At 44.4% G+C, this 13,378-nt stretch overlaps 1 protein-coding gene across 1 annotated transcript in view; it reads right to left on the minus strand.

Moving 5' to 3' along the window:
• The window catches only part of SLC9A8 (solute carrier family 9, subfamily A (NHE8, cation proton antiporter 8), member 8), a 59,870-nt gene that overhangs the window by 11,467 nt on the left and 35,025 nt on the right, over positions 1 to 13,378 (minus strand). The window contains exons 9-11 of the mRNA XM_015560711.1: positions 9,127 to 9,265; positions 7,345 to 7,450; positions 546 to 662 (exon numbers count right to left, since the gene is read on the minus strand). Coding sequence (XP_015416197.1) covers positions 546 to 662; positions 7,345 to 7,450; positions 9,127 to 9,265 — 362 coding nt within the window. The remainder of the gene's footprint in view (positions 1 to 545; positions 663 to 7,344; positions 7,451 to 9,126; positions 9,266 to 13,378) is intronic.

Below are 13,378 nucleotides of genomic sequence, written 5' to 3' on the forward strand. Positions count from 1 at the left end.
GGGGAACCAGTCATCCTGGGGCACCCAGCCCAACACTGATACCGCCCCAAGTTAGGTCTTTCAAGATGCTCCTGTGAACAAAGGGGCCTATGGACAAGTTTGGGGAATGCTGGTAGTACATTCCTCTCTCAGAAGTTCACAATGCATGCTGCTGAAAAGTCCTGCAGTTCAGAAACTTGTTAAACTTTATCCCAGGATTTCCCACACTCTTTATTCACTTAACCCTCATCAATATCAGTTCCAAGGAAAACATTTTTGGAAATGTGACTTTAATACATTAAAATGCATGAGGCTCAAATGTTCATAATTAGTAGCTTTCATTATTTTTGGTTTTAAAATTGTAGGCAGCAAACACTCCATTTGTTAAGTATTAGGTTTCCTTTATGGAATTTGAAAGCCAGAGTAACAAACAAAAGATAAGGGAGTGCAAGTCTGGCTCTGAGGATCCTGCTGCCTCTTCTGCCAGGAAACAACTGGACTCAAACAGGGTAAGAACCACCATCAGCTCAGGGGAGGCCCATGCCAGATCCCCAAGAGGAACTCACCGCACAAGAAGGCCACGGTCCGGAGGGTCTGCTGCATGAGGATCTGGGTGACCGGGGACAGGTTATGGTGCGTATAGTGGGACATCACAATGCCTGAGAACAGGATGGCCATGATGCCTGGAGAGGGACAATGGGGCACAGCGCCCAGACATGAGCAGAGCAGAAAAGCACCTACCATGTGATCCACAAATATGTCACACTTCCCACAGGTCCCTGAAGCCTATAGTGTTAGGTGTTTTAAGAAAAAGGAGCCTGGTCAATGGTGCTCAGTGTTGAGTATCGAACTATGAACCAGGAGGTCACGGTTCAATTCCCGGTCAGGGCACATGCCCAGGTTGTGGGGTCGATCCCCAGTGTGGGATCGACCAAGAGGCCGCTGATCCGTGATTCTCTCTCATCATTGATGTTTCCATCTCCCTCTCCCTTTCCCTTCCTCTCTAAAACCAATCCTATATAATAAAGAGCTAACATGTTAATTAGACCGGATGGCGGAACAACCTTCTGGAATGACCAGTGGGCAAGGTAGCTGGGGCCTTGAGGGCCGAGGCAGCTAGGGCTGTGAGGGTTGAGCCCCTTGCATGAATTTCATGCATTGGGCCTCTAGTAAAAATATATTCTAAAAAAAAAGAAGAAAGAAAAAGAAAAGAAAAAGGAGAAGGAAGTAGTACCTGAGGCCTACCAGAGATTGCAGAGAAATGCTAAGGGTCCCTTCTTTCTGGCAGCTTCACTATCGGCTGGCTGACCTTGGGCCAAATTCCCACACCCCCATCCAAGCCTGTTTTCTCATCTGTATAGTGGAACTAAGAGTACCCACTCATGAATTGTATTATTTTCCATATGAACAACTGTATATCTACTTTTGCCCAACCCTGTATCGGTATGTCATGGCTAATTTAATGAATCCTTTGTCGATGCTTATTGACTGTTTCTGTTTCTAATCTTTATTACCCTCTTAGGAGGGTAATGAAGAATAGCCACGCAAAGTGCCTATTACAGGACAGGTGTGTGCTGTCACTGTCATCCACAGATAGGAGGACAAATGAGCCACTCAGAGAGCATAAGAATCTGGGTAGCCCTAGTCCAGTGGTTGGCAAACTCATTAGTCAACAGAGCCAAATATCAACAGTACTTCTTCAAAATAGACTCACCCAGGCCGAAAACTGACTTCTGCGCCTGGGCCACGAAGTTTCAATCGCACTGTATGAGCGCCCGCACGTGGTATTTTGTGGAAGAGCCACACTCAAGGGCCCAAAGAGCCGCATGTGGCTTGTGAGCTGCAGTTTGCAGACCATGGCCCTAGTCAGTTTGGCTCAGTGGATAGAGCATCAGCCCGAGGACTAAAGGGTCCTGGGTTCCATTCTGGCATGTACCTTGGTTGAAGGCTCAATCCTGGCCCTGGTTGGGGCATGTGTGGAAGGCAGCCAATTGATGTGTCTCTCTCACACTGATGTTCCTCTCTCTCTGTCTTTCCCCCTCCCTTCTACTCTCTCTAAAAAATCAATGGGAAAATATCCTTGGATGAGGATAATAACAATAAAAAAGAATCGAGGTAGATTTTGATTTACTTTGCCTTAATTTTGAATTTCCCTGTAATCACATAAAATACTCTTCTTATATAGAAAAAGAGATTCATTTAACACATAATGTCTTTTCTTTACAGCACTCCATGAGAGTCTACAACTTTTGTTGTTTACTGAGGATTTGAGTCTCACCATTTGGCTACTGCCCATAATCACTCCTGTAGCACTTTACGAGGGTTTCCTCTCAGAGTGTCCTGGTCTAGGATCTCTAGTTCATGTAAATACAGTCATTAAATAAGCCAAATATATGAACTGCAAGTCAGACTTTATAAGCAAAATAGTAACTCCTTCTGCCACTTTGTAGAAACAGGGATTACTGGTGAACATCCTATATAATAAAAGCCTAATATGCTAAGTGTCTGGTTGTCTGTTCAACCAATCAAAGCATAATATGCTAATGATATGCTAAGGCCTCTCAACCGCTCACTATGACATGCACTGATGCTGCTGGGGTCCGGCCCATTGGGACTGAGCAAGATGGGCTGGACAGGCGCTGGAGCCCTCCCGCGGTCCCTTCCCAGCCCAGTCCCTCCCCGGCCTGGATCGTGCACCAGTGGGGTCCCTCCACCTGGCCTGTTCCTTTCCTCTTAGCAAATAGCAAATTCTTGCTCTTTCATGTTCCTGTATAAACGAGGCTAGATGGGGACATTCCAGCAATGCTGCCTTCAAGCTGCACCGGACAAGATTTGGGAGAAGGGAAGGAGTGGGCCAGAGACTTCTGTACTTGCTATTGCAGACCACTGAGAAGACTGCAGCTCAGGAGTCATTCTGAATGATTGCTCTGCGAGATAAAAAACAGAGGACAACAGCCTGATCGCCTCTGTTTTTTATCTCGCTACTGGCTGAACATGGACCTATGAACCAGGAGGTCATGGTTTGATTCCCAGACAGGGCACATGCCCGGGTTGTGCGCTTGATCCCCAGTGTGGGGTATGCAGGAGGCAGCCGATCAATGATTCTCTCATCACTGATATTTCTCTCTCTCTCTCCCTCTCCCTTTTTCTCTGAAATCAATCAAAATATTTAAAACAAACAAACAAAAAACAGAGGACAGCAAACCTGGTGGTTCTCTCAGTATGTTCCTGCAGGTGGTCAGCTGGAGAGCTGACCCAGCCTGACCCTGCAATAGAGCTATCAGAAGGCAAAGCTAAGGGAGATGGCAGAGGAGAGCCCAGAACCTGGGTTTGGAACTCAGTGGAGATCAAAGGAGGAAAACAGGGTAAGACACAGTTCTGTTTTTATGGAACGGGCTTTAGCACTGCAGTCCAATGCAGAAAGTTGCTGGCTTCTGGGCTTTCAAAGGACTTTGTTTCACCAGCTCATTTAAATAGGTTTTTATTGATTTCACAGAGGAAGGGAGAGGGAGAGAGAGATAGAAACATCAATAATGAGAGAGAATCATTGATCGGCTGCCTCCTGTAGGCCCCGCACTATGGATCAAGCCCACAAACCGGACATGTGCTTTGACAAGAAATTAAACCATGACCTCCTGGTTCATAGGTCGACACTCAACAACTGAGCCATGCAGGCCGGGCTACAATGAACTTCTTGAAGCTGAGTCAAACCATAATCAGTTTTCTTTATTAATTACCCAATAATAAACATATTTCACTGTAAGGCATCCAGACTCAGAGGTATAGAGTAAAACAACAGTCTCCATTCACAGCGCCTGTCCAGAGGTTAACTACCATTAACTGTTCGATATGCAGATTGCCAGTTCTCTCCCTAAGCCATTAGGAAGTTTATCTTTAAAAAGTAATAAACAGGATCCTGTTAGATATATGGCATGCATTGCTAGCACAGTGGATTTTCTTCAAAGGCCTCCAACATTTGCCTTCGCATGATTAGCAGAGTCCCAGGCCTATAGAACCCTATGGTATGGACTCCCGGCCCCTCCATCCCAGCCGCACAGTCTTCCTGCTCTTCTGGAGCATGCCTCACTCCTAAACACCTACCTGGGACCCTTAGCACCTACTGTTCCCAGTGCCAAACACCCTTCCCCAGACCCTCCCAGGGCTGGCTCCCTCTTACACACAGGTTAGCTCTAGGGCCCCCTCTTTGTGACCTTCTGACCCTATGCCATGCTGCTTCCGCCCCCCTGCCACTGTCTATCACATGACTGATTTCTTCATATCATTTCTCACTGCCTGCGATTATGCTATGTGTTTGCTCATTTGTCTATTGTCTTTCTTCTGCAGGTAGGACTTTGATCTTGTCTTGTTTACTGCTGTAGACGCCATACAAGGGCAGTTCTCGGCACAGGGTGCACATTTAATATTCACTAAATGGATGAATGAGTCGTTTTTTAGCTTCCTTAAAATTTAACAACGTATCTTGGAGTGGCAGTACAAATAGATCAATTCATTTTTAAGTGTCTGCATAGTATGCCATAGTGACAGTGGACACAGACTCACCTAATTGTTTCCCTTACTGATGGACATTTTGCTACTTCCAGTTTTCCTCTCACAGGCAGTGCTGCAGAGGAATTCCTTGGATATACGCCTGTGCACGTGAGTGCTGTACAGTACATTCCATCTTTGGCCAACATGTTCCCAGCATTTAACACAAAGTGTAAGTCCTGAAAGTTCCATCCTTGTGACTCACCTTGACAGAATGTGGCTCTGCCCCAATTCCCCTCCCCAAGCCCAGAGTTGGCTCAGGGCCAGGGGTGGGGGCTGTTCATCTTTGGCTTTTTAGAGCCAGAGGGCAAAGCAGCCCTCAAAACTGGCTTGAATGAAAAATAGAAATAGGTATAAATAGAATTAGAACAAAGATTCTGAGAAAAGCTAATGCTTCCGAGTAATAATTAGGGAGACTATTGAATTTACTGTTGAACCAGGACACTTCCTAGTAATAACACACACCGATGCCTCCAGGACTCTCACTTGCATCGTTCCCTTTAATTCTCACCACAAGCCCGAGGGTGGCCCTTTTATTACACGAGGAAGTGAATGCTCAGAGAAGTTAAGTCTGCTGACTGGAGGTTACATAGCTAATGCTGAGAGGTGGAGCTGGGATTCAAACCCAGGTTAGTCCGGGATCCTTAACCACTGTGTTCTAAACACATGATCTGAGTAAATGATTTGTAGGAAGAGAATGTCCTGCTTGGTGGTCATGGGAACCACCCACTATCAGTCCTTGTGATGGTCAGGGGAAGCAGAGTACAAAAGGGAAGGAGGAGAGAGCAAAAAATATCACCTTTCCCATTTATGCTCTTACAGTGGGAAGTGGAGGGTCCTCACAACACACCAGGCCGTCCTCCCTTTCTCTGAAACCCTGTGTGACAGAGATCCCAGAGGCCCAGAGGTAGACCATGTGTTCTTGGCTGGCATGTGCTGTCTTTGGCCCCACTCATGCGAACAACAAAAATCCCTAAGGAAACGAGAGCCCGACAAACAGAAAACACTGCCTCTCTGAAGAAAAGAAAAATACTCTCGTCTTAATCACAAGTTCCAAATGGATGTATGAAATATATCTGCCATCAGGTACTCAGTGTTCATCTCAACGGGTGGGAAACATTTAGAAAAACAGAGGTAAAATAGCTAGGCTAAAGCCAAATGTTTCATAAGTAATGTTTATTAAGGGCCAAATTCAGGGAAGGTAAGAGAGGACACTTGATGGCAGATGCCAGGATGAAATTGTCCAGGAGAACTGGCTTGGGATAAAAAAAACAAACCAAACCCCTGATGTTTACGAGTCCTCTCTGCTTCCTCCTTGGCAAGGTCTGCTCACAGAGTACCCACTGTGATGACAGAAAGTGATTGTGGGAAGAATTCTGTTCCGCGGAGTCATTAAAAACCACCGGGGATTTCCGCGTTGCCCAGGAAGAAATAACTACTACGCAAATTGCTGTCCTGCCATAAACAACTAGAAAACTCGATGAAAGATATGAAATAAAACTGTCTTCTGACATCGAACACTGGGCAGGGTACGACTGTGATTCCTTATAGAAGGGAAACAAACACAGTGGCCCTTCCTACTCCAGGCCCGGCCCAGCCTGCTGCCGGCCTTAGTTTCCGGGCTGAGGCTCAGGAAGGTGAACCCCAAACTGAGCCCAGCAGTCTCAGTCTTGCTGAGAAGAGAAGAAAGATGAGAGTTGGGGGAGGCCAAAGCAGCTAGAATACCAGAGAGGAGAAGCCACACAGTAGGAGAGAGCTCCTGAGAGCTACAATGGAGTCCCCTTGAATCTTGGACTGAACTGATCTGTACATGCAAGTGGTGAGATTCCAAGAGGCTGTGAGAGCATCACCAAAAAGGAATAGGCTGAGCAGTTCCCCAGGCACACACAAGGCAGGGAATAGTGTGTGTTCCCACAGGCGGGGGTGAAGTGACCTCATAATACATGGGACATGAGCTAGAGTCCTCAGAGGTGCATTAGTTCCTAGTGCTACTCTGGACCTGCCCTGACAATTTAAAAGTAAACCTCAAAAGGATTCCGCTGACTGCAGGAAACTTAGATATATGGCAGACGAACATCCAAAACTCTATGAAGAATACACTAAAATCTAATAATTAACAACATAATCAACTTCACAATGACTGGTGTCCAAAAAATTAATAGGCAAACGAAGAGCAGCAATATATAACTTATGAACAAAGGAAAATTAATCAACAGAAACCACCCTAGAATTAACAGAAATGATGGAATTAACACACAAGCACATTAAAATAGCTGTTATAAATATGTTCCATGAGTTCAAGAATGTAGAGAAATAATGAATGGCAGACATGCAAAAACATGTTGCTTAAGAACATTATAATAACTGAAAGAAATAAGACACAAAAGACTGCATACTATATGACTTCACTTTTATGACATTCTGGAGAAAGAAAACTATAGTGACAGAACGCAGCTCAGTGGGTGCCAGGACCTAGGGATGGGCCGGGGAATGACTGTCCTTGGCAGTCGGACCCCATCCTTGGAGGGAAGCCCTTCAGAGCCCTTGCTCTGGGAAAGAGGCAGGACTGGAGGTGGTATTTTGATCTTTGCTATGGGATGATCGGTAAGGAGAAATGCGACTGTGACAACACTGAGGCCCTGGATCCAGCCAGATCTAAATCCAGATGTGTCCCCACGGGACCAGTAGAATCCCTTTGTTGCAAGTTCTTCTGAGTTGTGACTTTCTCTTGTGATTGAAAGTGACCCAACTGACATAACCTCTCTCACCAGGCAGGACAACACGCCATCACCTAGCATTTCAGTGCTCTCGTTCACTTACCCGAGAGTGAGATTCCTTCCGCAAGCCCATAAGGAAGATACGCAAAAATGATCATCATGCCGAACTCCAAGGAAGGCGTTTTCCTCAAGTCAATATGCTTCAGCACATAAACGAGTTGTCAAGGAAAGAGAATTGAGGGACAGTTGGTGGGAGATCTAGTGAAGTCACAAAACTGCTGCCTTCCAAATATAAGTTGAACAATAGAAGATTTTGCAACGTTCTAAGGTAACAATTGAAAACCTGTCATCATGGATTTTTTTTTCTTTGCAGGGAGACAGTTGTTTTAAGAAAGGGAATCTGATAAAGTAAGAAATGTAAATTCTTGAGAAAAATGGTAAGGGGGGGAATTAAAATCAACCTAAGTTAACTCAGTTAAAAATACTGACTTGGGCCCTGGCCATGGCTCTGTTGGTTGGGCATCATCCTGCGCACTGAAAGGTCACCAGTTTGATTCTCAGGCAGAGCACATACCTGGGTTGTGGGCTTGATCCCAGTAGGAGGTGTGCAGGAAGCAGCTGACCAATGTCTCACTCTCACACTGATGTTTCTATCTCCCTCTCCTTTCCTTTCTTTCTAAAAATCAATTTAAAATATCTTTAAAAAATGCTGACCTGGAAAGTTGGGAATGTGCCAGGCCTGTGGGGGGCAAAGCTGGAGTTGCAGACGGATAGCCCACAGTGCCAGGTCCCTTCTGGGGCCTTGTTACTCTTTTACCTCCTCTTCCTGCATCAGATGAGATGAACTTATGGTGTTTTCCAGAACTTTGGGGTTCAATGCCCCATCAAAGGGCCCCTTTTCCTATTCCTGGAGATTTTCAAACTCATCTGTCAAAGGAGAGTCTTCTACATATTCCAAATATTGTTCACATGCCCTTGCTGGAACTCACAGCACCCATTCACATAGCTTCATTATAGCAGATGCTCCCCCGACTCTTTTTAAGAAAAGATAAATAAGGAGGAGAATACTGAGCTGGATAAAGTTTATTTCCCATTCTGTTTGTTGGTACAATATGAGAAGCTGTCAACCAACTCACTAGAGCCTTTAGACTTCTGGACACAGGAGTCGAAGGAAAAATTCAACAGGATGGCAGACAAACATGCCTGTCACAGGCAAAAGAGGCTTTTCCGGCCATCTGTGAGACACACTGCTCCTGGAGGAGGGCCAGGTGGCACCTCCCTGAGACGCAGGCTTAGGCTCGCACAGAAGTGGTCGGGTGCCTATTCCTGTTAGAACATGACGAATTTTCTACAGCAATAAAGGTGTCACTGGGCTTCACAAGCCTCTTTCCTTCTCTGGCTGGAAAAGCTTATGGGTAGTTAAGCAAGAAAATCTGCAAATAACTCAGATGAGCTCACTCTGAAAGTCTCTTTTCTGGTCCTTTCAGATAAACACTTCCAGATTTTCTCAATTTGACATTTTCAAAGGAAATTAATTTCCAATTTTTGGAATGTGAAAAGAGAGACTGCAGAAAGTGAAAATTATCTGAATGTGGTTATCATCCTCTAGGAACTAAGAAGTCTCCCAAATCAGATCTAATATTCAACAGTATACATGTTTTTTAAGCTTTAAAAAGTGACACCCTAAATTTCACATGTTAAATTTAAAAGTCCTTGAGTTTAAATGAAAGTGCTCCTCAAACCACAACTAAGCATAAAAATCCTCCATCAAACCCAACCTTAGACTAAAATTGGTCCCCTTAAGGCATAGGAGAAAATGGCTAAAGATGGAGATAATTAGGAATAATCTTCTCAGCCACACATGTTCATCACAGTGAAAGGATATTAATGCAGAGATTAAGCCAGTGAGAGTGCCGAGTGCTGCTGAGCCAAAGAACATTTTGAGGAAGTAGCCAAGGGCTTGTAAAAATGTTTGCCACCCACTGACATCTGACATATTTTTTCTTGTTAAACCTTCAGCTGTGCTAGGAAATAAAAGAAAAACAGAAAGAAGTTAAAATGTTATAGACAAAGTTATTAGAAATTAACTTAGAACTCAAAATTTATTCCTTGATTATTCTGTCATTCGTTCGGTCCATCATTTAGTGAGTCACACATTGCTTTGTTCCGGGTACTATGCCAGTTCCTGGGGGTTCAGAGATGAGCGCAAAGGCCCTGCCCTTAAGGAGTGCCCAGTTTAATGAGATGGGAACTAATGACCATGTGGGGTAAGGGCAAAGGGCTGTAGAAACACAAAGTGGGCATCTAACCTCAAGGAGGTTCTTCATAACATATGGGCTGGGTTTAGATTTGGGATAAAGGACAATGAGGGAAAGCAGAGGGAACAACATGTGCAGAGGCAGAGAGCCTGAGAATACAAGCACGTTCTGGGAGCATTCGATTACAGGGGTTCGTATGGATAAAATACAGAAAAAGAATGGGGGTGTTTGTGCGGTGGGGTGGACAGCGGCAAGAGGCAAGGCCAGAGCAGCAGGCAGCACAGGACCTGTGAAAGGCTTTTGATGAACCAGGTGAAGGAGTTGGTATTTCATCCTGAAGGCCCTGGGGAGTATTTCTAGTATGGGGCGATCCTGTGGTACAACTGGAAATTAAGGCTCTGGCATGAAGTCAGATTAGAATGGAGCCACCTAAAGAAGAACTGTTATTGGGTACAGGTGATGGGTGAGAGAGGGTGGATTTAGGAGGCATTAGGAGGAAGGATTGAAGAACTTTTCTTTCATTGTAAAAGAACAAAGTAAAACTGTCAGAAGCCATTGAATTCAATTGTTGGTTTTATCCCCAAAGGGAAAACTGCTATGCCATTAAAATGGAGTTATTCTCATTAAATATCCTTCTCTTGCAGTCTGATTCTACCGTCAGGTTGTCTCTTAAGTCCATCCACTTCTCTCCCTTTCTGCCCTACTATCTGCTGTCCCATTGCTCTCTCTATACCTCCTTGTCTTCCTAGGGCCCAACCCATTCTCCATTCAATGGCCTGAATGATCCCCATAAAATTCACATCTGATCAGGTTACTGGCCTGTTCAAAACCCATCAACAATTTCCTGCTGCTTTGTAGGAGGAAGCCTAGTCTTCTTAGTATAACCTTGTTAACAGAGTTGGGGTTCTTGAGTTACCCACGATAGAAGTCAACAGGAACCCCCCGAGAAATTTCCAGACAGATTTTATTAAGGTTATGCTCGAGCACCAGGGAGGCAGCACAGAGGCTGGTCCTCTAAACTGGCTCTGGGGCTGGCTCTGCTTGGCTGCTTTTATAAGCTGGGGACAAAGCAGGCTTGCGCCATAAGGCAGGCTTTTAAAAAAGTCAGGCTTGCAGAATTTTCCATTTCTGGATGGGGTGACTTCCTTTTCCTGCTGCTGGGTAACTACATCCATACCTGTGCTTCTGGGGCAAGATGGTGGACTGCCTGTTACCACCACCCTGGGAAGGTCATATAGCAGTCAGTTAGAAGGGAGATACAATCAGCTACCTCTGTGTTTTAGAGTAGAGAGTGGAGGGGTGGTGACATTTTTGTGTTCCTTCTTAACTTGGCTTCCTGGCCACCGTTATTTTCTATTCTCCGGCCCAATCCCTATGTTGTTGACTCCTCTCCCTGCCACACTTCTTGATCCCATTTTCTCCTCCTTCAGGGTAGGCCCCACTGTGACTGGCACCTCCTTACAGTCACCTTTCATCTCCTTGGCCTCCCTAACTTCCCAGTTTGTTTCTCAGAACCCAAGGTCAGTGTTACTTCCTCAGGGACCCCTTTGCACAGGCCAGCATTTACCGGCCCTGCTGTGGCGCGCCTTCTCCACAGCATGTGAAACTAATTGTTCCATGAGGACCAATCCTGTTTAACCGCAGTATGTCCCAGGCCTGAGGCAGTGCCTAGCCCACAAGACACTCAATAAATTTTTGCTGAATAAGTACACAGAGCGAAGAATTGTCAATAATAATATTCAGCTTCATTACTTGACATTTCATGAATTGGTATAATTTTAGAGCAAGGTAATCTCTGATAATCTGATAGCTTGATCAAATAACCTCAGGAAGCCTTTCATGGCAATTCACTGTACAATGTAATATAATAAAGGTTGTGGGAAGTCTTGCAAAAAAAATTAATCTAACTTTTTTTTCACACAAATGTTTTTCAAACTCACTAAATGTACAATACCCCCTCCCCCCATCCCTTTCTTTCCTAGTAGATCACAGGTTAACATCCCACCTTGGGAAATACTGGGATCCAACAAGGGTTCTTACTGGGAAAGTGCTCTTGAAGGCTAAGATCACCCACAGTTCCCAAATGATCTGTGGGCCACATGCATACAGTAAGTATTGAGCCCCCACCACAGATGACTCCCTCAGATGGTACACCAGCTAGTGTGCTGCTTTCTTTTTATGGAGAGAAGGCTTAGGCCAATGATCCCTAAACTCAAAGTAAATGAAAGCAGAATTGGACTCTTTCTGGCCTGGTAATTTTCTACATTTTATTTTTTCAGGTCATGTTTCTCACACCTTAAGAATATAAGACAATGCTGCTTCAGGTTCCATTTCATGAGCTTAAGCTGTAGCTGGAGAGAACAAAAGGTTTCCTTTACAGCAATTATTTTAAGAATAAATTGTCATAGTAACAAATCAAAGCTAAAACTAATTTAATTAAAGTTAATGAAGAAACCGAAGATACTTCTTAACTTTCTGGCACCACGAAAGTGAAAACATTAAAGAAGCGGATAGGCGGGGCCAGTGTGTCTCAGTGGTTGAGCGTCCACCCCATGAACCAGGAGTTACTGGTTCGATTCCTGGTAAGGGCACATGCCTGGGTTGTGGGCTTGATCCCCATTAGGGGGCATGCAGGAGGCAGCCTATTATGATTCTCTCTCATCATTGATGTTTCCATCTCTCTCCCTCTTCCTTCCTCTCTCTGAAATCAATGAAAACATATTTTAAAAACGGGGTAATTCATTCCTATATTCAGTTGCAAAGATAAATGTGTCAGATCACTTTGAAAACAATCATTTATTAAGTATACCCTTAAAAACAAGACGTGATTCTACCTTATAAACCAAGGAATGCTGACAACAGCTCCCTCCTGTAATGCAAAAAAGGGCACACCCACCATGCTCCTTTCTCCCTCTTCTAACTGAAAATGGCTCACAAGACAGCTCCCCTGAGAAACCTCACTCGAATCCTTCAGAGTGACTATTTCCCTCTTGCACCATTGTGTTCACTTCCTTGTGAACATCTTTCTCTCACCTTGGATTGAATTTGTCAAGTCCAACTGGTCTCTGGACAGTGTCTGGAACACAGAGGCCATCACCACATGCTGAGGGCAGATGACCAGCCTGTAGCATGTCTGGAGAGTCAGCGAGGCTGGACACGACCTAGTTAGTGACTCCTACCGGAGCCTGTGTCCCAGCAGTGGTGGAGGTGGAGGCTGGAAACTATCTATGCATGTGGTCCACAAATGCAGTTTGGGGGACTGTCATCATAGGTGATCTTGGCCTTCAAAAGCACTTTTTCCAGGAAGAACCTTTGGCTACTTATAATGAATGACTCCATCATTTCTCATTTTAAAAAGAAAGTTATTGCCTAATCTTTGGCCTTTTTGTGGCAAAGAGACATGGAAAAGCTCAGAAAAGGCCCTACTTTTGACAGATTCTTAAAAGACTAAATAAATTAGAGACAAAGCCATTGAGTTTAGCTCCTAATGTCTAAAAATAACTCATGATGTCATCTCCAATTTGGGCAAAATTCTTTATCACAATTATTCAATATGTGCAACCAGAATATGAGATAAAAGTCAAAACCCAAAAGCTAAGAAGCTTACAGGGTAGATCTTAAATAAGAAAAATATATTACCATCAGATTTCTTAAAGGTCTTATAGCATGCTGTATGAGAATTTCCTAATGAAGCTACAGAAATTTTTACCAAGAGAAATGTGAAAAAGGCAATAACAGGGAATTGGTCAAATAGATCAAAGTAAACCCATAGAAAGAAATAAGTTCTTAGGACTCACCCCAGACCAGTCACCAACTTAGAAGCTCTGAGGATGGGGCCTGGGAATGCTTCATTTAATAAGCATCCCCAGTGGTGCAGAT

The sequence above is a fragment of the Myotis davidii genome, unplaced genomic scaffold, assembly GCF_000327345.1.
Source record: "Myotis davidii unplaced genomic scaffold, ASM32734v1 scaffold935, whole genome shotgun sequence".
NCBI classification, from domain to species: Eukaryota; Metazoa; Chordata; class Mammalia; order Chiroptera; family Vespertilionidae; genus Myotis; species Myotis davidii.